The 25,630-nt window shown below is 44.6% G+C and overlaps 1 protein-coding gene across 2 annotated transcripts in view; it reads left to right on the plus strand.

Annotated features, from left to right (window-relative positions):
- Window positions 1-24,119, plus strand: part of pola1 (polymerase (DNA directed), alpha 1) — an 89,311-nt gene extending 65,192 nt beyond the window's left edge. For both annotated transcript variants that reach the window (XM_041861857.2, XM_041861858.2), the window contains exons 35-37: window positions 374-490; window positions 6,021-6,117; window positions 22,423-24,119. In XM_041861857.2, the coding sequence (XP_041717791.2) occupies window positions 374-490; window positions 6,021-6,117; window positions 22,423-22,562 (354 nt within the window). In that variant the 3' untranslated portion in view covers window positions 22,563-24,119. The remainder of the gene's footprint in view (window positions 1-373; window positions 491-6,020; window positions 6,118-22,422) is intronic.
- Window positions 24,120-25,630: the final 1,511 nt, after the last annotated feature.

A 25,630-nucleotide genomic window follows, 5' to 3' on the forward strand; every position in this document is an offset into this window, starting at 1 on the left:
TTAGATTAGGGATGAAGAGGAGGGGAACAGAGGGGGGTAGGGTCTGCACCTGTCCAAGGCCGCTGACTCACCCCAGGGGTCCTAACCACCTGCTGCCCTCTGCGCTGCCTGTCTGAAAAGGGAAGGACCCCCAGGCTCAGGCAGATGTGCCTACTTCACACAGAGGGGTTGACTTAGAAAATTAGAGAATATACAATTTAGAGAGGAGGCAGAGAGAAATAGGGAGAACGTTTATCTATGTGTGTTTTGGCAGGTAATTATGTAATTGTTTTCAGCAGTTTCCAGCAAGTTAGCCTCATTTTAAAAGTGTCCTTGATATGAATACGCCATCTCTCAATACCCTCCCCCCCCCATCTCTCTCTCTGTATCTCAGGGTTGGTTGGTGTGTGAGGACCAAGCCTGCCAGAACCGGACCAGGAGGCTGCCCATCTCCTTCTCCAGATCTGGACCCATCTGTCCTGCCTGCTCCCGCTCTGCACTCAGACCAGAGGTAACACACACACTAACACACCGCACACATGAACACACCACACACACATAATCCACACGCACAAACACACTGGACGCATACACACCCACACGCTCGCTGTATCGATGTTGGATGGTTTGTCCAGGTGATGGTGCTGTAGAGTCATTTTAAAAGCTACTGAGCTCTCATCCTCTTCTCTCATCCTCTTCTCGTCTCTCATCCTCTTCTCGTCTCTCATCCTCTTCTCGTCTCTCATCCTCGTCTCGTCTCATCCTCTTCTCTTCTCTCATCCTCTTCTCGTCTCTCATCCTCTTCTCGTCTCTCATCCGCTTCTCTCATCCTCTCCACCATTCACATGGTCTAAATTATCTCTTCTCACTCCCATCTCACATTCCCTTGTTTTTGCGCTCTTCTTTTTTATTTAACTCCCCTCCATATTTCTCCTCTTTCACTCTCCCACCCTGTCCTTGCCTCAACTGTTGTGTTCATACTTTAATGAGATTCTTACACAGGCCTTCCCAACACACACACTTGTAATTAATGTTGAAGTACAACATGCACACAGACTGATAAGGGTATCCTCTGTTCTCTACACAGGACTCTTACGGCCTTGAGTGTGTGCACTTGTGTGTGTGTGTGTGTCTGTAGGAGGGTCACTGGTAGTTTAAAACTCTCTCCTTTATGAAGACCAAGTTAGCCTGAAGGGTAGATTTTTTTTTCTTTCTTTCTGTGTTTCTTTGCCTTCACTTGATCTGACGTTTCTTTCCCTCTCATTTTATCCCTGACGTTTCCATTTATTTTTCTCCTGTAGTTCTCTCCCTTTCTCCGCTCTTTTTCACTCCCTCTCCACTTTCTGCCTCCTTTTCCGCTCTCTCGATCCTCCCCCTCTTCCTCTCCTTTCTCCCTCTTCTTCTCTCTCCCCCTTCTTCCCCCTCTCCTCTCTCCCCCTCTCTCTCCCCCCTCTTCTCTCTCCCCCTCTCTCTCCCCCCTCTTCTCTCTCCCCCCTCTTCTCTTTCCCCCTCTTCTCTTTCCCCCTCTTCTCTCTCCCCCTCTTCTCTCTCCTCTTCTCTCTCCTCCCTCTCTCTCCCCCCTCTTCTCTCTCCCCCCTCATCCTCTCTCTCCCCCCTCATCCTCTCTCCCTCTATCTCTCTCTAGCAGTGTCTAGGTTTGTGTGGCGACAGGTTGAAACCCAAAAGGCCAATTTGTCTTGTCACCACGGCCACTTAGGCGTCCTTCTCTGTGCCTGAGGGCCCTGCCACTTTAAACTGCTGGCTGAATAAAACATTTAACTCACCCCTCTGCCCTTAACCCACCTCTTCTCTCCTCCGCTCCCTCATCCCTCCTGTTCTCCCCTGCTCCCGCCATTCCTCCTTCAGCCTTCCTCCCTTTCGCTCCTCACCCACTCGCTCACACCTCTCTGTTCTCTCCATCTCTTTCTTCCCGCTTGTACTTTCATACCTCACTTGTCTCGTTCTCTATCTCATTATCCGTCATCCCCTCTTTCTCCCATTTGCCTCCACCACTCTTCTCCTTTATCATCTTATCCCTCTATTCTCTTCTTACTCTTCATTCCACAGCCTCGTTCCTGTCTCTGTCAGTGATGTGTTTTCTGCTTGCTCTCTCTCTCCCTCCCTCCTGCTACCTCCCCCTCTCTCTCTCTCCTTCTCATTTTCCCTCCCTTGCTCCCCCCCTTATCTGTCTCTCTCTCGCCCTACGCTCTCCCTCACTCTCTCTGATCTCCATGTAATAGAGGAGTAATAGCCACTCTTGTTGATTGGTTGGTAATTTGAGGGAGTTATGCACAGGTGCAATTTGTAATATTTTCAGTAAATTAAATTTCTCTCTTTCTCTCTCCCTCTTTAACAATCTCCCCCTCCCTCGCTTTCGTTTTTTTATCTGATGCGCTGTTTCACTCTCCCTTTCTCTCTCATTTTCTGTTTCTCTACCCTTTTTTCCCCTTCGTTTTCTGTTTAGCAATGCGCTCAGTCCCCTCCCACTCTTTTTCTCTCTCCCTGTCCCTCCCTCTTTCTCCCTTCCTCTCTCACTCACTCCCTACCTCTTTCTCCCTCCCTATCTTTCTCCCTATAAATCTCTCTCTCCCTCCTTACATCCCTCCCTCTCTCTTTCTCCCTCCGTTTTATTGATGTATGTTCAGGCGCCCATTAAAGCTCTTTTTTCCTCTAGTGGAAATTGCAGCATGTTAATTTTCACACAAATTACGGCAATAGCAGGTATCTCTATTTGATACATTATTGCTGGAGCAATCAGAGATAATTGAGTGCCTTTCAGAGGGAGACGGCTGCATTCACTCCCGGCTCAAAGCCGCCCCATTATCGCCTAATCGCTCTTTAAACACTGAAATTCACCGAACAAAAATTCTTGTCATAATTTCGCTTAAGTGTATTTGGAAATCACAGGGCCTTTGAGCGAGGATAATTGAAATCAAATCCCTTTCACTGAAGCTGACATTTCTACATTTCCCCCCAATTGAAATTAATTTCAAAAATTGAGCATGAATATCTTCAAATAGCAGGCAATTATGCCTTGTGAATGGGGAGAAATTACCCATTGGTGCAGGGCTGCGCTAGTGAGCGGGAGCGCCAGTTAAATGTCTTTGTTTCCTGCAGTGTTTGGCTAGTAAAGATTTACATATATTGACTCATTATGGAGGCTTGTGAAGCCGATCGCTAGGACTCAACCCAACGCTACAACATCTGAGTTAAACCCTATCAAATATCACAACACACAGCTACACAGGGATTTCTCTCTCTTCTGTCTCTCGCAGCTGCAGTGGTGTGTGTGTGTGTGTGTGTGTGTTGTAAGGGGTCAACTGGATCTGTAGGTTAACAGTGTCTAGGGGGAATATACACTGAGTGTACAAAACATTAAGAACACGTTCCTAATATTGAGTTGCACCTCCACCCCACCTTTTGCCCTCAGAACAGCCTCAATTTGTTGGGGCATGGACTCTTGATACACATGGGAAACCGTTGAGCATGCAAAACCCAGCAGCGTTGCAGTTCTTGATGCTAGCCGGTGCGCCTCGCACCCACTACCATCTACCAGTCTCTGAATGGCACACAAACACAATCCATGTCTCAATTATCTCAAGGCTTAAAAATCCTTCTTTAACCTGACACTAACTGAAGTGGATTTAACAAGTGGTATCAATAAGGGATCATAGCTTTCACCTGGTCAGTCTATGTCATGGAAAGAGTTTGTACACTCAGTATATGGCATGGAACCTTTAGATGTAGCTCCAGTGTTTATGGATTAGTACTAGTGATGGCTGACTGTGCAGTATTTACTGTATGAATCTCATACTGAGAAGGAGACTGTCACAGTCACACTTATTTAGTCATGTAGTTATCCATGTAGTCATTGACCTCTTAGTACCTGTCTGAATAGAATACTAATTGTTGTTGTTCTTTTTTTTGGGGGGGGGATTTTAGCATGTTCAGTCGATTGTGTGCGCTTTTGTGGCCCATTTTAGACTGTTGGCTGTGGTTTAGCGATTTAGACCCATTTGTATGCTCTCTTTTTCTTTCATCCTCTTTCACTCTCCACTCCCTCTCTCTTTGCTCCCCCCCCCCCCCCTTCTCTCTCCCTCTCACCTTGTTTCTATCTCCCTCTCACCCCATACTTTACAGGTTCACTTGTATGAGAAAGGGAAGTGCACCTACTCTATGTGTGTGTGTGTGTCTGTGTGTGCAAATTGAGTGAGGGGGGTAGTTAGCAAGGTTGTGGGGGGGGGTGTTCGCTCCCAAGAGAGGCAATTTCACAGCTGGTTTGCTCTTTGGGCAGCCAGGCTGAAAATGCAGCAGACTTGTGGTGCAAACTGAAATGGTGTCAGTACAAGAACAAAGCACTGAGCCGAATGACGAGGCGTTTGTGGTTGTGTGTGCTCTAAATTCAATAACGACCTGTAACACCTTTAGCCACGCCTCTTCGACACCTGTCAGTCAAGTCCAGTGCGACTTTGTGTTTATGGCTAGGTTGTGTGAGAGAGGAAGTGTGTGTGCTCAGCTCTGCATTGGCAACGGTAACCAAGGGTCCATTATGGGATTCATTGTTGGTTGTTGACCAGGCAGTGCATCGTGGGTCAACTGCTGTGTGTCTCGCATGGCCATAGACGACCATTATATATATATATATATATATATATATATATATATATATGCACGCACACACACGCACGCACACACTTGTCAAACACTACACACACTCATTCATAGACATTGAAGACACAATCCATACGCAGACACAGGCATTACGGATGCTAACACTGTCATACACGCATCATAATAACATACTACATACCCTTGATGCCAGTTGTTGGGTGTCCTGTAGTTGAATGTAACAGTCAGTGTAATTAGCGTTGTGATAATGGCTTCATGCAGTATAATGACTAATCACATTGACAGCGTCTGTTGTTCAGCTGCCTCTTCTCTCTCTCTCAAAGACCTTATCACAACAAACTATTATCAACCAGGTGATTTGCACATTATCTTATTGCTCTTTCTCTCTCTACCTCTTTCTCTCTTTTTACTTCCCTCTCCTCTCTCCCTCTTTACTACCCTCCTTTCCCTCTCTACCTCCCTCCCTCTCTCACCCACTACCTCATTATCTCTCTCTCTCTCTCGCTCTCAGGCGTGTGACCAGAGTTAATTGTTGCTGAAATTAACAAACCAAACACATTTGTCTACTGCTTTATTGGTCATGCTCCCTGAGAGGAGGCTGGCGAGATGGAAATAGATGAGAGGGGAGAGATGGAAATAGGATGATCAGGGATGTGAGAGCATGGTCTGAGATGAGGGGAGGAAAGAGTTGGAGGAGGAGACTGTATATTTTATGACAGCTCATTAAATACAGGTAACTGCCGAAATAATATGAAATGCAAACATTTAGTGTCTTAATAGGATGTTGGGCCACCACGAGTCAGAACAGAATCAATGCACCTTGGCATAAATTCTACAAGTGTCTGGAACTCTATTGGAGGGATGTGACACCCTTGTTCCACGAGAAATTCCATCATTTGGTGTTTTGTTGATGGTGGTGGAAAACGCTTTTCTCAGGCGCCGCTCCAGAATCTCCCATAAGTGTTCAATTGGGTTGAGATCTGGTGACTGAGATGGCTGTGGCATATGGTTGACATCGTTTTCATGCTCATCAAACCATTCAGTGACCACTCGTGCCCTGTGGATGGGGGGTATTGTCATCCTATGGGGGCATAGCCATGGTAGCCAAAATAATGGGCTGCCCAACATTTTTATACATGACCCTAAGCATGATGGGATGTTAATAGCTTAATTAACTCAGGAACCACACCTGTATGGAAGCACCTGCTTTCAAAACAATTCATATCCCTCATTTACTTGTTTCCATTATTTTGGCAGTTACCTGTATATTATCAGAGCACCTTGGGTTTTAGTGACACTGGGGTTGGATTAAAGGGCTTGGAACAGTCTTTTTTCTCATTTGACGAACTGCAAGTTTGACTGCTACAGTACCTGTTGAAGAGTGTGTAATAATGTGTGTGTTCTCTCCACAGTACTCTGAGAAAGCCCTGTACACCCAGCTGTGCTACTACAGGTTCATCTTCGACTGGGAGTACGCTTTCACCAAAATACTACAGAGCGACGAGAGAGGTAAAACTGCACACACACACACTAGCATTCAATCAATATTTCAATTGACACCCACTTACTGTACATACATCTTACATAGGCCTATGTATTAAGACACACATACAGTTTATTGTCGTAACTGTCACACTCACGTGTAGACACTAGTGATGCGCGGGTTCACTCATAACCCACACTTCCCGCGGTTATATCCGCCTGGCTGGCTGGTTTAGGGGCATTAAGTATTTTGTGGATGACGGGCGGGTTGAATAGAGCAAACAATGCATAAAAAATCCATATATAATTATTATCTATAGGCTACATTGTTTTTTTTATTGTTATTTTATGTTAGTGCGTAGCCTAAGCCTACCCTTTAGGGCCTAACTGTACGCTCGCCAAATACACACCAATTGCCAAATGCTTTGGGAATTTGAGCAGAAAAGGTTAACTTTGATCCACTAATGCAAAAAAATACTATCAGAGTTTAATTCAATAAGAGAAAAGCTGCAAAATGGACAGTTGAAAATAAATAGAAGGGAGGGCCAGAACAGTAGCCTAATGTTTCGGAAAGATTTGGTGAAGTGGTAAAAGAGGATAATAGCAGTGCCGGCTATGTGAAATGTGATGGTTGTGAGGCGCTATACAAATTTAATAGTCACATGACGGGGACTTCAAAATTGCATGTCAAGGGAACTGTAGGCTTCTGTTCAGATGGTTAAATGGAACAGTAGCCTGAAATCTGGACACTGACAGTAGGTCTATAACCTCTCACATAGCCTAAAATAATATGAACTCCTGCAGAATGATTTCTTTCTTTCAGCATCTTGAGAGAATTAATGCGAGGTTAGGGACTGTCTGTAAAGGTGCTATCTTTATCAGCATCATAAAATATGCATCCAAGCCAAACTGAAATCAGAAACATGTTAGGTAGTTTTCACAGCTTTTAATTTCCTTAAAACCGGTCAAACTGTCATTTGGAAATTTTGCACAGATAATCTTTTTTTGTTGCATTTTCTCCCCGGTCCCTAGACATCTTTGCTGCACGAGTTAAGCAACAGAAAAAAATTACTTTACCGATGTCAACTAGATTGAAGCATTCATTCTATCGATTTGACATTATTCTGGTGAGCAAGGGTTTATTTAGTATTCTAAGGCAACAAGTAATGACAGAAGAAAAGCTACATGTATCTAATTATAGACAAGTTGACTGACAAATAGCCTACCAAAATCTCGGAAATTATAAGCAGAAACATAGGCCTATCTAAAAGGCCTGTCAAAAAATTGGTCCGCCTCACTGACTGTACAGCACATTTTCTATATTTGCGGGTTAGGTTCGGATGCGGGCCTCAGATTTTAACTATCTCACAGTCATGCGGTTGCGGGTGGGTTATTAGCAATTGCGGGCGGGGGTGGATGAACAAACAGCTGACCAACGCATCACTAGTAGACACACACCCAGGCGTTGGTGGATGGGCGTGGGCTATGAGGGGGTTGGGTTAAGGACGCTCAGCTCCTCAAGTCGACAGCCCTAATTTCATAGACGGATTCAATCTCTCTCTCTCTCTCACACACACACACACACACACACACACACACAGAGAGAGAGAGAATCTCACACAATCATACACACACCGAATGCAAAACGGTCCAATCACGGAGAGAAAGAGGGAAAGAGCTCTCCATCTCTCTCTCTCTCTCTTTCCTGCTCTCCTTCCTTTTCTCCGACAGCCACTCTGTTGCCAGTGTTGATTGAAAACAGGTTTTAGATTTGGGGAAATGATAGGGGGAGTAATAGGCAAGCGGATGAAAGGATAGCCCTTCTGCCTTAATAGGACATGGAGCGTATATTTCCACCCGGACCCATTTAGCCGCGACGCACCGCGCTCTGGGCTCGCTCAGTAGGCCCCTTACCCACAGTCCTCTGATTGATGTCACTTGATTAGAAAGGGTCGCTCTGCGAATAGATTTATTTATTTGATTAAATATTTATGTATGTATGTGTAAGGACGTGTGTGTGTGTGGATGCATGTGTGTAAGCGAGGGCCGGAGAGAGGGAGAGAAAGAGCGAGGCAGCGGAGGTAAATATAAGTTGTAATCAATAGATGACCACTCTGGAGACGGATAGCGCAGGAATGGCTGGATAGGGATGGAGGAGAGGTGGCGGCGGTGAGGAGGGATAACATGATTATAGCCTCTTTCTTTTGTGTTTTTCCCCCTCTTTCTTTGATGTGAGAAATCAACGCCAATCCTTTATTTCCCGCCCCTTTTCTGCCTTCCTTTCTTTACTTGCTTTTTATTATTTCCTTCTTTTGCTTCTGGCCTTGTCAGGTTCTTTGTTTGGTCAACTGTAGAAAGAACCGTTTCACCCTTTTCACTCGTGGGAATTGGCCTATATGGATAGGGCTAAAATGAAATGTTTTTTACAGAAGAAATATGGAAAGCATATGCATAACCATGTTAGCAATTAAAAGGAAACCGTTTGGATATAATGGGGAAATTATTAGATTAAAGGTGAGTACACAACAGTTCACCTGAATCCAAACATTACACTGTTGATTTTATGAGCATTTTACATTTACTGTACTTTCGCTGCATTTGTTAACGAAATCAGAAAATACTCTTGATACATTCAGTAACATGATAAGAATATGGGGAAGTTGCAACATAAGACAACAAAAATGACAAGGTTTTGAGTGAGAGGACTAACTGGTGCCTCCAAGTGGCCACACACCTCTCCAAAGTGTGCACAGGTCCTAAGTAATTTCAATGCACTTTTATGACTCAAAGAAGAGTCTTCATCTATTAGCTCTCCTAGCTGTGCCTTTGAGGAACTAGATCAAGCACACTTGTAGTTGTTTTGTTTGGAACACAGCACTGCATCCCCGCCATCACACAATTACTGTTTGCGCAATCCAAAAATGGCCCATTTGAAAGCTTGTTCTATTGCCAACATGACTAGTTAAATTATAAGATACGATGTTAGTGTTAGGCTTTCACAAGGCAATTCAGAGAAGCAGATCGTAATTTTGGTGCGCATAGAAAGAAGTCATGAGTGCATTCAGATGTGCGTCCGTGGCAAACTTTCTTCACAATACAACAAACAGGCTCATTCTGTTCAGGACAACCCAGGGTATAACGCCATGTCATCTTGTAACTGTACATCAAACATAGTGATCATAAACATTGACACTATATTACATGAGTGTTATGATATGGAAATGTGAAGTGCACATTTGGACTCTCACGGGTATTTGGCTTGCTTGTATGACATCAAAGCGGTATTTATTATATAATCCTCAATGTCTCATCTTTCAAAATACATTGAGTCCTCATAATTTACAGCATTTCCCTCACTCAGACAACAAAAAAGTTGCAAAATATACCCAATTAGCAGGAGGGATGGGGTCGGCAACTTGTCGTGCGCGGTGCTCAAGTTCAGAACGTCTGTCAGTCAAAACCAATACAGCGCTGTGAAGTGCAGAGCCTGAGCTCTGACGTCATGTATAGCATGTTACTGGACAGCCACTGCGTCACAGTTTAGGCACTTATCAGTGTGCAAATCTGCCATAAAGGGCTATACTTTTATTGTATAGTTTTCAACTACACACTGTGTATATTTCATCTCCCAGGCTTAAACACACAAGACTGTATAGGACTACTCTCACTCGCCCTCACAACACACACACGTCCTGGATTCGCTCAGACTGGGATAACTCTAGGTGTGACTGGATTAGTGGACTGACTGGGCCGACACGCACACCCACACACACAGACCCGTGCAGCTGTAAAGTATATGTTGTGTGTGTTATCCCCTGGTCCTGGGGCAGTAATACCACATATTACTGTATTACACTCCCTGGGGAAGCTCTGCTAGGATTACAGGGCCAGACAACACAGTGGTCCTACACACTCCTTACCTGCTGGGGGGTGTTGGGTTACCAAACTTTTAACCTAGTTTAGTTTCCTTAACCTTTTGCTTTCACGGTTTCACTTTATTTGGATAGTCCGGCTAGTCCATCTATAGATGCTCTGCAGATGTTCATACTATCTGTTGATATGCAATTGCTTGCTAAATTTGTGGTTAGGGTTAGTAGATAGTTGAAAAGTAGGTAGTTGAAATGTTACTGATAGTCTGTAGAGCGTCTACAAATCATATCAAATTGTATTTGTCACATGCGCCGAATACAACCGGTGTAGACCTTACAGTGAAATACTTACTTACAAGCCCTTAAACAACAATGCAGTTTTAAGAAAAAAATCGATTACTAAAATCTAAAAATAACAAATAATTAAAGAGCAGCTGTAAAACAACAGTAGCAAGGCTATATACAGGGGGTACCGGTACTGAGTCAATGTGCGGAGGCACAGGTTAAATGACTAAAATGTAATATGTAAATGTAGGTAGAGTTAAAATGACTATGCACAGATAATAAACAGCAGCAGTGTAAAGGGGGAGGGGGGGGGGGGGGTGCAAATAGTCCAGGTAGCCATTTGATTAGCTGTTCAGTCTTATGGCTTGGGGGTAGAAGCTGTTAAGAAGCCTTTTGGACCTAGACTTGGCGCTCCGGTACCGCTTGCCGTGCGGTAGCAGAGGGAACAGTCTATGACTAGGGTGGCTGGAGTCTTTGACAATTTTTAGGGCCTTACTCTGACACCGCCTGGTATAGAGGTCCTGAATGGCAGGAAGCTTGGCCCCAGTGATGTACTGGGGCGTACGGACTACCCCCTGTAGTGCCTTGCGGTCAGAGGCCGAGCAGTTACCATACCAGGCAGTGATGCAACCAGTCAGGATGCTCTTGATGGTGCAGCTGTATAACTTCTTGAGGATCTGAGGACCCATGCCAAATATTTTCAGTCTCCTGATGGGTAATAGGCTTTGTCGTGCCCTCTTCACGACTGTCTTGGTGTGTTTGGACCATGATAGTTTGTTGGTGATGTGGACACCAAGGAACTTGAAGCTCTCAACCTGTTCCACTACAGGCCCGTCGATGAGAATGGGGGCATGCTCAGTCCTCTTTTCTTTCATGTAATCGACAATCATCTCCTTTGTCTTGATCACATTCAGGGAGAAGTTGTTATCCTGGCACCACATGGCCAGGTCTCTGAACTCCTCCCTATAGGATGTCTCATCGTTGTCGGTGATCAGGCCTACCACTGTTGTGTCGTCGGCAAACGTAATTATGGTGTTGGAGTCATGCCTGGCCATGCAGTCATGGGTGAACAGGGAGTACAGGAGGGGACTGAGCACACACCCCTGAGGGGCCCCCGTGTTGAGGATCAGCGTAGCAGATTAGTTACCTACCCTTACCACCTGGGGGCGGCCCGTCAGGAAGTCCAGGATCCAGTTGCAGAGGGAGGTGTATAGTCCCAGGGTCCTTAGCTTTGTGATTAGTTTTGAGGGCACTATGGTGTTGAACGCTGAGCTGTAGTCAATGAATAGCATTCTCACGTAGGTGTTCTTTTTGTCCAGGTGGGAAAGGGCAGTGTGGAGTGCAATAGAGATTGCATAATTTGTGGATCTGTTGGGGCGGTATGCAAATTGGAGTTGGTCTAGGGTTTCTGGCACTTCATGGCTACAGACGTGACTGCTACAGGTCGGTAGTCATTTAGGCAGGTTACGTTAGTGTTCTTGAGCACAGGGACTATGGTGGTCTGCTTGAAACATGTTGGTATTACAGACTCAGTCAGGGACATGTTGAAAATGTCAGTGAAGACACTTGCCAGTTGGTCAGCGCATGCTCGGAGTACAAGTCCTGGTAATTCGTCTGGCCCTGCGGCCTTGTGAATGTTGATCTGTTTATAAGTCTTACTCACATCGGCTACGGAGAGCGTGATCAAATTGTCGTCCGGAACAGCTGATGCTCTCATGCATGCTTCAGTGTTGCTTGCCTCGAAGCGAGCATAAAAGTAATTCAGCTCGTCTGGTAGGCTCGTGTCACTGGGCAGCTCGCGGCTGTGCTTCCCTTTGTGGTCTGTAATAGTTTGCAAGCCCTGCCACATCCGACGACCGTCGGAGCCGATGTAGTACGATTCAATTTTAGTCCTGTATTGACGCTTTGCCTGTTTGATGGTTCGTTAGAAGGCATAGCGGGATTTCTTATAAGCGTCCGCGTTGGAGTCCCGCTCCTTGAAAGCGGCAGCTCTACCCTTTAGCTCAGTGCGGATGTTGCCTGTAATCCATGGCTTCTGGTTGGGGTATGTACGTACGGTCACTGTGGGGACGACGTCATCGATGCACTTATTGATGAAGGCACTCCTCAATGCCATCAGAAGAATCCCAGAACATATTCAAGTCTGTGCTAGCATAACAGTCCTGTAGTTTAGCATCGGCATCATCTGACCACTTTATTGACCGAGTCACTGGTGCTTCCTGCTTTAGTTTTTGCTTGTAAGCAGGAATCAGTAGGATAGAGTTATAGTCAGATTTGCCAAATGGAGGACGAGGGAGAGCTTTGTACGCGTCTCTGTGTGGAGTAAAGGTGGTCTATAGGACTGATGGTAGAGGCAGATTACCCACTCTCCGTCGGATCCTTACAAGGCACCCTGACCTACGTCCCCGATATCTTTGTCTCTTTCTCATGCGAATGACAGGGATTTGGGCCTTGTCTGGTGTCTGAAGAAAATCCTTCGCATCCGACTCGTTAAAGATAAAATCTTCGTCCAGTATGAAGTGAGTCATCGCTGTCCTGATATCCAGAAGATATTTTCGGTCATAAGAGATGGTGGCAGAAACATAATGTACAAAATAAGTTTCAAATAACCCGAAAAAACACACACAAAAGCACAATTGGTTAGGAGCCCGTAAAACGGCAGCCATCTCCTCCGGCGCCAAAATGGACATTTACATTTACGTCATTTAGCAGACGCTCTTATCCAGAGCGACTTACAAATAGGTGCATTCACCTTATAGCGAACTATCCATATAGCATTCACTAATATTTCTTAAATCTTTACCTTAATAGGCCTATATGACTTGTGTTTGCTGCAGGGACTACTTTTCTGTTATCGGAGAGGAGACAGAGAAGCTGTCTGTCTGATCTACATTATTGTGCCCGATTGCTGTGACTGAGTTAAACATGGAAGTAATTTCCTCCCCAGCAGGAGATCTCTAATAGAATACACAGACACATGCACACACCTAGCTGCCAGCAGTGTTCCCCCATGATAAAACAATCTCATTCTTGGCAATAATTAAATGATTTCCACAGCATTTTGTGGCACGCTTCAGCTTTCTCTCCTCCCTCCTTCACTCCCTCTCTCTGTTATCCTCTCTGTCTCGCTCGCTCTCTGTCTGTTGTGTAGAGAATATGATTGTGTGTGTGAACCATAATTTAATTTCTCTGCATTGGTCAGATATAAATTGTCCTCTCCTGATGCCTCAATCACACACAGCTCCTCTGCCCCTCTTCACAGCACTACACCTTTACCCCCTCCTTTCACTCACTTTTTCTCCCTCTCTCCCCCTCTGCTTTTCCTCCCTCCTCTCTCTCCTGCTCCCCTCTCCTCTTGTATCCTCCCTCTCTCCTCTCTCCCTCCTCTCTCTCCTGCCCCCCTCTCCTCTTGTATCCTCCCTCCCTCCTCTCTCTCCTGCCCCCCTCTCTCCTCTTGTATCCTCCCTCCCCTCTCTCTCCTGCCCCCCTCTCTCCTCTTGTATCCTCCCTCTCTCCCTCCGCCTCCCTCCGTCTTCTCTCTTCTGCTCGCTCTCCCTTCTCCCTCCCTCCCTACCAGTCCATATAAGGACGGTAAGTCTGTGGGTGCGATTGTCAAATCAATTATTCCTTCTGTGCAATTACCTTCACACAAAGACGTTTCCCCGTGCTAACCGTGCTCCACCATGCTCCGACAGGTGATTTAAATGTACTGCTGTCCCAGTTGGCCGCTACGCTAGCTGCTAACAGCCATCTGCTAATAGAATATTCATGTTAGCATTAGCAAACGGTATGGCCCGGCTCCATTATTTTTCATCACGTTAGTGTTGGCGCCAGGATCGTTTTGGCCCATCTCCATTAACTTCATCATGCACACTTAATTATACCCTTGTTATTGTATACCTAGTTAGAGCGGCGCGCCGCACAGCCCTGTTACACTGCAGACAGGCCCGGCAGTGTGTCTGTGTGGTGTCTCCCTCTCTCCGTCATGCCTTTTTCTCTCTAGTCTTTTCTCCCTTTCTCCTGACTGTTCCTTCCTTTTCTTTCATTCTGTTTCTCCTTTTGTTTGTCTGTCTTCCTCTCCTCATTCCTCCCTTTCTCTCCTTCCTATCTTTTTATTTTATTTTTCTCCTTCCCACTCTTTTAAAGGGAGGCCATTTATTTGAACTGCAACCCCTACTGAGAACTGGGCTCGATCTTTCTCTACCGCCCTCTCCCTCTTTCTCTCCCTCCCTCCCTCTTTCTCACTCTGACTCTTAAATCATTCTTTTATCCATTCCACACACAGTGATTGAGGGGGAAAAGAGAAAGAATGAAGAAATGCAGGAGGAGGACGAGAGAAAAAATTATTTTCTCCTACCTTTCAGAAATGATGACATGATTGCGTTCGCTTGATCATACATAATCTTCTTTCTTCTCCCCCCCCTCTCTATTCCTCAGATAAATAGTCCCCCCTCCTCTCCCCTCTACCATTCTGCTTTAACTTTCTCACCCTCTCTCTCCCCCTTTCTTCATTTTTTCCTCCCTCCTGTTCTCTCCCTTTCTCCTTCCGCTGAGGTGAGGATTATCTAGTAATGGTTGCTTGTGGCGGCTGGGTCAGCCTCACCAACCTCTGTCGTGTGTGTAAGCGAGGAAGCGAGCGCATCATCCTTTTTCCATCTGTTCCCTTCTCGGTTCCCGAGCATGCCATCTTCTGTCATGTGTGTGTTCAACCTTTGTTCCCTCTGGGCAGCTTGTCCCTGTGTATTTATACAACACCCACTAATGCACCACACAGAGAAGAAAATGAGAGCGCGAAAGAAGGGATGACAGAGAGCGAGGAGGATGGATAATAGGAGTGTAGCAGAGAGGAGAGTGGAATCGGATAGAGGAATTAATACATGTGCATATTTAGAATATATACTATATATGTTTTGTATGAAAGGGGTAGAAAGAAAGGCTTTATTGGAGATTATAAACTGGGTTGTTCGAGCCCTGAATGCTGATTGGCTGAAAGCCGTGGTCTACCACGGGTATGACAAAACATTTATTTTTACTGTTCTAATTACGTTTGTAATCAGTTTATAATAGCAGTAAGGCACCTTGGAGGTTGGTGGTGTCGTGCATATGAACAGCCCTTAGCCGTGGTATATTGGCCATATACCAAACCCCCTCGGCCTTACTGCTTAATTATAAACCGGGTAGTTCGAGCCCTGAATGCTGATTGGCTGAAAGCCGTGGTATATCAGACCCTATTCCGGGGGGGGGGGGCTACTTTGAAGCAAAGCTGTCATCAAGGCAAAGGGTGGCTACTTTGAAGAATCTCAAATGAATACGTTCGCAAGCCACTGTGTATATATATGAACCATAGACAATTAATGAACATGCACCTGTGGAACGGTCGTTAAGACACTAACAGCTTACAGATGGTAGGCAATTAAGGTCACAGTTATGAAAACTTAGGACACTAAAGAGGCCTTTGTACTGACTGTGAAAAACACCAAAAGAAAGATGCCCAGGGTCCCTACTCATCTGCGTGAACGTGCCTTAGGCATACTGCAAGGAGGCATGAGGACTGCAGATGCGGCCAGGGCAATAAATTGGACTGAGGGCTTGTAGGCCTGTTGTAAGGCAGGTCCTCACCAGACATCACCAGCAACAATGTCGCCTATGGGCACAAACCCACTGTCACGGTTTCGGCCGAGGCTGCCTCTCTCCCTTGTTCGGGCAGGTTTCGGCGTTCGTCGTCTCCGGAATTCTAGCTGCCACCGTTATATGTTCCATGTTTCCTGTTTGATTAGTTTTGTCTGTTAGCCACACCTGTCTTGTGTTATGTCTCATTAAGCACCCTATTTAGTTTCCTTGTTGTTAGTGTTGTGTTGTGTGTAATTGTTTCGTGTCAGGTGTTTGTGCGTTACCCGTGTTTCGGTACGCCAGTTACTATTTGCTTCCTCCTCGGTTGAGGAGAGTTTTTGCGCCCTGTGTTTGTGCGCTCGTGTTTGACGCCTGTGTGCGTCTGTTTGGCCTCAGGCCGTTTTTGGATTATTTTGCTCACTAGTAAAGTCTTGTTGGACTGTACATCTGCTTCTGCGCCTGATTCCACACCACACCATTTAAACACCGTGACACCCACCATCGCTGGACCAGACAGGACTGGCAAAATGTGCTCTTCACTGGTTTTGTCTCACCAGGGGTGATGGTCAGACTCGCTTTTATCGTTGAAGGAATGAGCGTTACACCGAGGCCTGTACTCTGGAACGGGATCGATTTGGAGGTGGAGGGTCCGTCATGGTCTGGGGCGGTGTGTCACAGCATCATCGGACTGAGCTTGTTGTCATTGCAGGCAATCTCAACGCTGTGCGTTACAGGGAAGACATCCTCCTCCCTCATGTGGTACCCTTCCTGCAGGCTCATCCTGACATGACCCTCCAGCATGACAATGCCACCAGCCATACTGCTCGTTCTGTGCGTGATTTCCTGAAAGACAGGAATGTCAGTGTTCTGCCATGGCCAGCGAAGAGCCCGGATCTCAATCTCATTTGAGCACGTCTGGGACCTGTTGGATCGGAGGGTGAGGGCTAGGACCATTCCCCCCAGAAATGTCCGGGAACTTGCAGGTGCCTTGGTGGAAGAGTGGGTAACATCTCACAGCAAGAACTGGCAAATCTGGTGAAGTCCATGAGGAGGAGATGCACTGCAGTAATTATTGCAGCTGGTGGCTACACCAGATACTGACTCTTACTTTTGATTTCCCCCCCCCCCCTTTGTTCAGGGACACATTATTACATTTCTGTTAGTCACATGTCTGTGGAACTTGTTCAGTTTCTCATTTGTTGAATCTTGTTATGTTCATACAAATATTTACACATGTTAAGTTTGCTGAAAATAAACTATTTTATATACTACCAGTCAAAAGTTTACACACACCTACTCATTCAAGGGTTTTTCTTTATTTTGACTATTTTGTTACATTGTAGAATAATAGTGAAGACATCAAAACTATGAAATAACACATATGGAATCATGTAGTAACCAAACTTGTGTTAAACAAATCAAAATATATTTTATATTTGAGATTCTTCAAATAGCCACCCTTTGCCTTGATGACAGCTTTGCACACTCTTGGCTTAGTTTTGCCAGTTTGCGCTGTTCTGTGAAGAGAGTATTACACAGCGTTGTACGAGATCTTCAGTTTCTTGGCAATTTCTTGCATGGAATAGCCTTCATTTCTCAGAACAAGAATAGACTGACGAGTTTCAGAAGAAAGTTATTTGTTTCTTGCCATTTTGATTCTGTAATTGAACCCACAATTGCTGATGCTCCAGATACTCAACTAGTCTCAAGAAGGCCAGTTTTATTGCTTCTGTAATCAGCACAACAGTTTTCAGCTGTGCTAAGGGGTTTTCTAATGATCAATTAGCCTTTTAAAATGATAAACTTGGATTAGCAAACACACAACGTGCCATTGGAACACTGGACTGATGGTTGCTGATAATGGGCCTCTGTACGCCTATGTAGATATTCCATTAAAAATCAGCTACAATAGCCATTTACAACATTAACAATGTCTACACTGTATTTCTGATCAATTTGATGTTATTTTAATGGACAAAAAAAGTGCATTTTTTTTTCGAAAACAAGGTAATTTCTAAGTGACCCCAAACTTTTGAAAGGTAGTGTACACACACAGTGCATTCGGAAAGTATTCAGACCCCTTGACTTTTCCACATTTTGTTACATTACAGCCTTATTCTAAAATGGATTAAATAGTTTTCCCCCCCCCTCATCAATCTACACACAATACCCCATAATGACAAGGCAAAAACAGGTTTGTAGAGATTTTTGCAGATGTATATAAAAAAAAAATAATAATAATTACAAGTATTCAGACACTTTACTCTTTACTACTACTTTACTTTACGTTGTTGAAGTACCTTTGGCAGCGATTACAGCCTCGAGTCTTCTTGGGTATGCCGCTACAAGCTTGGCACACCTGTATCTGGGGAGTTTCTCCCATTCTTCTCTGCAGATCCTCTCAAGCTCTGTCATTGTTGAATGGGGAGCGTTGCTGCACAGCTGTTTTCAGGTCTCTAGAGATGTTTGATCGGGTTCAAGTCCGTGCTCTGGCTGGGCCACTCAAGGGCATTCAGAGACGTGTCCCAAAGCCACTCCTGCGTTGTCTTGGCTGTGTGCTTAGGGTCGTTGTCCTGTTGGAAGGTGAACCTTCGCCACAGTCTGAGGTACTGAGCAGGTTTTCATCAAGGATCTCTCTGTACTTTGCTCCGTTCATATTTCCCTCGATTCTGACTAGTCTCACAGTCCTTGCCGCTGAAAAACATCCCCATAGCATGATGCTGCCACCACCATGCTTCACCGTAGGAATGGTGCCAGGTTTCCTCCAGACGTGATGCTTGGCATTCAGAATCTTGTTTCTCATGGTCTGAGTCCTTTAGGTCCCTTTTGGCAACCTCCAAGCGGGCTGTCATGTGCCTTTTACTGAGGAGTGGCTTCCGTCTGGCCACTCTACCATAAAGGCCTGATTGGTGGAGTGCTGCCGAGATGGTTGTCCTTCTGGAAGTTTCTCCCATTTCCACATAGGAACTCTGGAGCTCTGTCAAAGTGACCATCGGGTTGTTGGTCACCTCCCTGACCAAGAAGGCCCTTCTCCCCCGATTGCTCAGTTTGGCCGGGGGCTGCCAGCTCTAGGAAGAGTCTTGGCGGTTCTAAACTTCTTCCAATTAAGAATGATGGAGGCCACTGTGTTCTTGGGGACCTTCAATGCTGCAGAAATGTTTTGGTACCCTTCCCCAGATCTGTGCCTCGACACAATCCTGTCTCGGAGCTCTACGGACAGTTCCTTCGACCTCATGGCTTGGTTTTTGCTCTGACATGCACTGTCAACTGTGGGACCTTATATAGACAGATGTGTGCCTTTCCAAATCATGTCCAATCAATTGAATTTACCACAGGTGGACTCCAATCAAGTGTAGAAACATCTCAAGGATGATCAATGGAAACAGGATGCACCTGGGCTCAATTTCTAGTCTAATAGCAAAGGGTCTGAATACTTATGTAAATAAGGTATTTCTGTTTTTTATGTTTAATACATTTGCAAAAATGTCTAAACCTGTCTTCAAAAAATTGAAATACTAAGGAGAACAACAATGCAAAAAACAAAAGACATCAAGGACAACAAAAATCTAAACATCACGGCCAACTGTATACATTTGAGTGCATGTCTGGCACTATTGTTTGAATGAGAGCGTGTGTATATGCATGTGTACACGCATACAAGCACCTGCGCGGCATCAGTCTCAGGCAAACAGGCTTTGGATGTAACAACATTGTCATTCAAACTTTGTTTTTTTTTACTTTTATCTTTGACGTCATTCTATCCCCCGCCCAGCAACTCCACTTCCACTTGTCTCCAGTTCCACATCCCAACCCTCAGCTTCCCTCAGCCCATCCCACCTATCTCTGCTGGCCACCCTCTTCGGATTTCTAATCGCCAGATATCTTTCAACTATGCTGTGATGTTTAACATACAATTTGTATCTATCTAATCGAATAGAATCCACAGATTGCGAGTTGAAGATAAATACAGTGGGGGAAAAAAGTATTTGGTCAGCCACCAATTGTGCAAGTTCTCCCACTTAAAAAGATGAGAGAGGCCTGTAATTTTCATCATAGGTACACATCAACTATGACAGACAAAATGAGGGGAAAAAAATCCAGAAAATCACATTGTAGGATTTTTAATGAATTTATTTGCAAATTATGGTGGAAAATAAGTATTTGGTCAATAACAAAAGTTTCTCAATACTTTGTTATATACCCTTTGTTGGCAATGACACAGGTCAAACGTTTTCTGTAAGTCTTCACAAGGTTTTCACACACTGTTGCTGGTATTTTGGCCCATTCCTCCATGCAGGTCTCCTCTAGAGCAGTGATGTTTTGGGGCTGTCGCTGGGCAACACGGACTTTCAACTCCCTCCAAAGATTTTCTATGGGGTTGAGATCTGGAGACTGGCTAGGCCACTCCAGGACCTTGAAATGCTTCTTACGAAGCCACTCCTTCGTTGCCCGGGCGGTGTGTTTGGGATCATTGTCATGCTGAAAGACCCAGCCACGTTTCATCTTCAATGCCCTTGCTGATGGAAGGAGGTTTTCACTCAAAATCTCACGATACATGGCCCCATTCATTCTTTCCTTTACACGGATCAGTCGTCCTGGTCCCTTTGCAGAAAAACAGCCCCAAAGCATGATATTTCCACCCCCATGCTTCACAGTAGGTATGGTGTTCTTTGGATGCAACTCAGCATTCTTTGTCCTCCAAACACGACGAGTTGAGTTTTTACCCAAAAGTTATATTTTGGTTTCATCTGACCATATGACATTCTCCCAATCCTCTTCTGGATCATCCAAATGCACTCTAGCAAACTTCAGACGGGCCTGGACATGTACTGGCTTAAGCAGGGGGACACGTCTTGCACTGCAGGATTTGAGTCCCTGGCGGCGTAGTGTGTTACTGATGGTAGGCTTTGTTACTTTGGTCCCAGCTCTCTGCAGGTCATTCACTAGGTCCCCCCGTGTGGTTCTGGGATTTTTGCTCACCGTTCTTGTGATCATTTTGACCCCACGGGGTGAGATCTTGCGTGGAGCCCCAGATCGAGGGAGATTATCAGTGGTCTTGTATGTCTTCCATTTCCTAATAATTCCTCCCACAGTTGATTTCTTCAAACCAAGCTGCTTACCTATTGCAGATTCAGTCTTCCCAGCCTGGTGCAGGTCTACAATTTTGTTTCTGGTGTCCTTTGACAGCTCTTTGGTCTTGGCCATAGTGGAGTTTGGAGTGTGACTGTTTGAGGTTGTGGACAGGTGTCTTTTATACTGATAACAAGTTCAAACAGGTGTCACGAGTGGAGGACAGAGGAGCCTCTTAAAGAAGCAGTTACAGGTCTGTGAGAGCCAGAAATCTTGCTTGTTTGTAGGTGACCAAATACTTATTTTCCACCATAATTTGCAAATAAATTTATTAAAAATCCTATCATGTGATTTTCTGGATATTTTTTTCTCATTTTGTCTGTCATAGTTGACGTGTACCTATGATGAAAATTACAGGCCTCTCTCATCTTTTTAAGTGGGAGAACTTGCACAATTGGTGGCTGACTAAATACTTTTTTTCCCCACTGTACTTTTACTAAGAATATTAGTATATTAGTAATTGACTGACCAGGTCTCTCTAGATCTCCCAACAATGCTATTTCTAGGGTCAATTTCAGATTGCTATGCATTTTCAGCCATTCCTGAACCTGAGACCAGAAACAGGCTTCATGAGGGCAATACCTTAACAAATGGTCTATTGATTCTGTATCCTCACAATAAAATCTGCAGAGCTGCGATGTTTGTATGCCACCAAATATTCAACATTGTGTTGGTGGCAAGAATTCTATACAATAATTTTAGCTGAAAAGCACGTAGTCTTGAATCTTGCGTCGTTTTATATATCAACTCATACACCCTGTGCCATAGAATCGGTACATCAAAAATCTCTTCCCAGCTATTTTGCAATCTGTGTGGCACAGCTGTCAACATCCTGGTCCTTTCCTATTTATGCTATTTTTATTCCTCTGCCAGTTTTGATCCTTTTATATTGGGCAGACAGACCAGTTCCCTACCTCCTCCCGCTGCCACCTGTCTCCTCCATTTTTGGGGCAATCTTTTGATATATTGAATAAGCAAATTATTTCAGAAGACATCAAATGTATTTGGTTGCAATGTTATACATCAAGGGTGGTCAACCATCCTCCAGGAGAGCTAATACCCTTGTGCAGGCTTTTATTCCAGTCCCCCCTCAAACAAACCACATTTTAGAAATTAACTGCTCAACCGGACCTTGATAAACTGGCTCTGATGTGTTTGAGCAGGGCTTGATCAAAAGCCTGCACACCCAGTAGCTCTCCAGACTGAGGGTTGACCATATGTGTTTTATACAGTTGCCTAACAGGTATTCCACTTTGTCAGGGGTTAAGTGCCTTGCACAACGACAGCTACGAGTGATATAAACACCAAATCTTGTATTTCTACCAGAGAGAATATTGTCATACAGTGCAATATTTGACACTGTTGTGCTTCTGAACGCTGTCTTAAAGACTGACCATGTTCTTCAATCATTTCTCTCTTCTCCCTTCCTCCTCTCCAGGGAGGGTTAAGAAATTATGGAAGGCAGAGATGGAGGTCTACAGGAAGTTAAAAGATGTTCCTGACCGCTCCCTCCTTGCCAGTGGTTACTCTGAGGTCAACCTCTCCAAACTCTTCCAAGCCTTCACTACCCTCAAGTAAATCCTGCCTCAACTCCTCCATCACAGTCCTCATTGATTTAATGACTTTACTGACAGCTAAGGAGTCCTATCAGCATTGAAGTTTGGGCAGTGAAGGCCCACCTCCTCTGGATTTGACTATCATTATGGATGTGACTTGGTTTACCTAAAATAAAATTAAATTCTCAGACAATATATTTCTCAGTGACTGTCAGCCCTGATGTTGCTATGGGTGTTAAGGCACAGAATGATTCTGGTAATGCTTGTACATGATGCTTGTGTGTTTGTTAAAGTTGCATTGACCCTTGGCTCTTGATGCCTTTTCTTTATATGCATTATCATTTTACTACATTTGAGTGAGATTAGGAGGATGGCGTGTATAGGGTCTTTGTATGAAATGAGGCCTTGATTTACATAATGATGTGTGTGAAAGATTACAGGCAGTCGGTGTGACCCTTGCTCTCATATCAGCACATCTCTCTCTTATCAACCCATTATGATTGGCTGCTGAGATGGGGCTAAATACCCTCTCTACTCCCCCCACACACTGTCAAACACACACTCTGTGACCTAGTCACACTTTTTTTAGGGAGGTGGTGGTGGGTGACAATCAGAGCTAAATGAGACACCAGAGGATGGCTGGCTGAGGGGGGCAGATGACTTCTCACCACTCTCACTCACACACACACACACAAACATACTCTCTCACACATGCAATTAGCCAATGATACAAGCCCTGGCCAAAGAGTCTACTGGACTCCTGCCTCGAATGGACACTTGTTAGCATTACCCCCATTCATTGTGTGTGGGTGAGAGAGAGAGAGATGGACAGCGAGAGAGAGGATGGGTGGTGAAATAGATGGGGTGAGGGAGGGCAGGTGTTGTGTTCCCTCGTTCTTTAGTGTTCGTATTGAACAGGTGACGTCGCTGTCTAACCTTCCTCTGTTTAAGTGATGTCTTTGGAATGGCCTCCTTCACACTTTCCTTTTCTGTTGCTATGAAAATTGGCTTTTTAATGTGTGTAATTTTCCACTTTCTCGTTCTAAATGTTGTGTATTTTTGTAGAGATTCATAATCTTATATTTTGATACGGAAAGTGTTTTGTACAACATTTGATACTGAAGCTTAAATAAAAGTGAAATAACTAAATGAAAATCTCCTTGGTACTGTATGTTGATACATGTTTGTATGGACTGGCCTTTTCAATTAGCTGCTTGGTGGTTTAGAGATGTCTATAATTTGTGTGTGACAGTAGGAAGGTGTGTGTGTTCTAGCGTGTCTAAGGGCCTCTTAAGTTAGTATATTAGGGAATATCCGCTGTGTTCTCCATCCTTCACTAGTTGTGTATGTATAATGACAGACTTATCATTTTTACTAGGTCTCATCATCATTGGCAGGGACCATTTCCATAAATGCCGCTTCAGAAATCACTTTACATGCCAGCCTCAGACTCTTAGAACAGACCTTAAGTAGGCTCAACACTTAAACCACCATTCCCTATTGTGTGTGTGTCTGCATATAGTGGCATTACATTTTAATATATACTGAAGAAAAATATCAACGCAACATGTAAAGTGTTGGTCCCATGTTTCATGAGCTGAAATAAAAGATCCCAGAATTTTTCCATATGAACAAAAAGCTAATTTTTCTCAGATTTTTTGCAAAAATGTGTTTACATCCCTGTTAGTGAGCATTTCTCCTTAGCCAAGATAATCTATCTACTTTTACAAGATTAAATCATCAGTGGCGCGTGAGCCTGTTGTGGTTTGGCTTTTGTATTTGCATTCTATTCCTCGAGCTCTGGGGAAGGAAAAAGCATCATCGCATCATAACATCAGCAGCAGCCATGTGCAAGTCAGTCCATGGGCGAAGAACTGGGTTTTTCAATAAGGCTGTGATCCCCGAATCACCTCCCAAACAAGGCTTCGCATTAATTCGACCTCGTCCTAAACTAATAAAGAGCGAACGAGTCGTTGTATTGTGTGCGTGATGTTAAGCTTTATTACTTGTCCTCTTTGACCAGAATGGCGGCGTTGAGCAAAGCGTCTGAAAAGGCCTTCTTTGATGAGGTAATTAGTGGCCTATTCTATCCCTATTATTCATAGCGCGGTGGAACGTGTAAGTACCAGGAAGGGTGTCAAAGGGAGAGCCGGTCCTATTGCAGTGTCCTGCTTATTCGGCCTGAAAGGGCGGCAATGAGACGATAAACCGCTTAATACAGCCAGCTAATTGGATGAGAGCGGAGGGGATTAAAGGGGTGAAGGAAAAAAGAACCAGAGTGCCAGAGGCCTACCTATTCACTCCTTTTATTCACCTCCATCTCCTCTCTCTCCCCAACTCCTCTCATCAGCCTGCGTCGCTAGTCCGAGGGGAGGCGAGATGGCCCCTCATCAAAACAGCTTTTAGAGCGACTCACGGGAACGGGGTGAGGAGTGATTGGGGCTATTCTGTTGGGAGAGAGGGGGTCCTGGAGAATCGGAAATCAGCGGTCAAATCAGTCTCGCGCAGACCAGGGACGTAAGCTATATGATGAAATGCAGAGCAATTTTAGACATCTCTAATAGGCAACCTTTATAAGAAGATTGTGGTCGTGTTGGCCATAGGTCCATATAGTCTCATTTTTACTCAAATAAATGTCCCCTATTTGAAAATGTTATTTTATTATATTCAGTCCCTATTCATAGATCTATCTTAAAAAGGAACTTTCATTATTCGATGTATAGACCTACATTATGGTCTTTTCAAAGTCGTTTGAATCCTAATCTACAGGCCATTGTCTGTCAAAGAATGTTCAATATTCTCTAATGTGCGCGCACCCAACAAATGAGAATTAATAGAACCATGAACAAGCGCCCCAGTGGCCACGACAACTCATTTCAATCTTCTCGTATTTTTCTCGCTCTGGAAAGAAAGTTTAAGCCTCGAGCGCAGCGGGTCACCTGCCTCCTGCGAAGTCCCAGGCATTCCCCAGATATTAGGGGCAAATTGGTTTGCCGTTCATTAGTAATGTTCACAATAAGATCTCATATACAATCCTATACATAAAAACACGCTCTATTGGTCATTTTTTCCCATAGAATGAGAATTTGT

Source organism: Coregonus clupeaformis, chromosome 34, assembly GCF_020615455.1.
Source record: "Coregonus clupeaformis isolate EN_2021a chromosome 34, ASM2061545v1, whole genome shotgun sequence".
In the NCBI taxonomy this organism is placed as follows: Eukaryota; Metazoa; Chordata; class Actinopteri; order Salmoniformes; family Salmonidae; genus Coregonus; species Coregonus clupeaformis.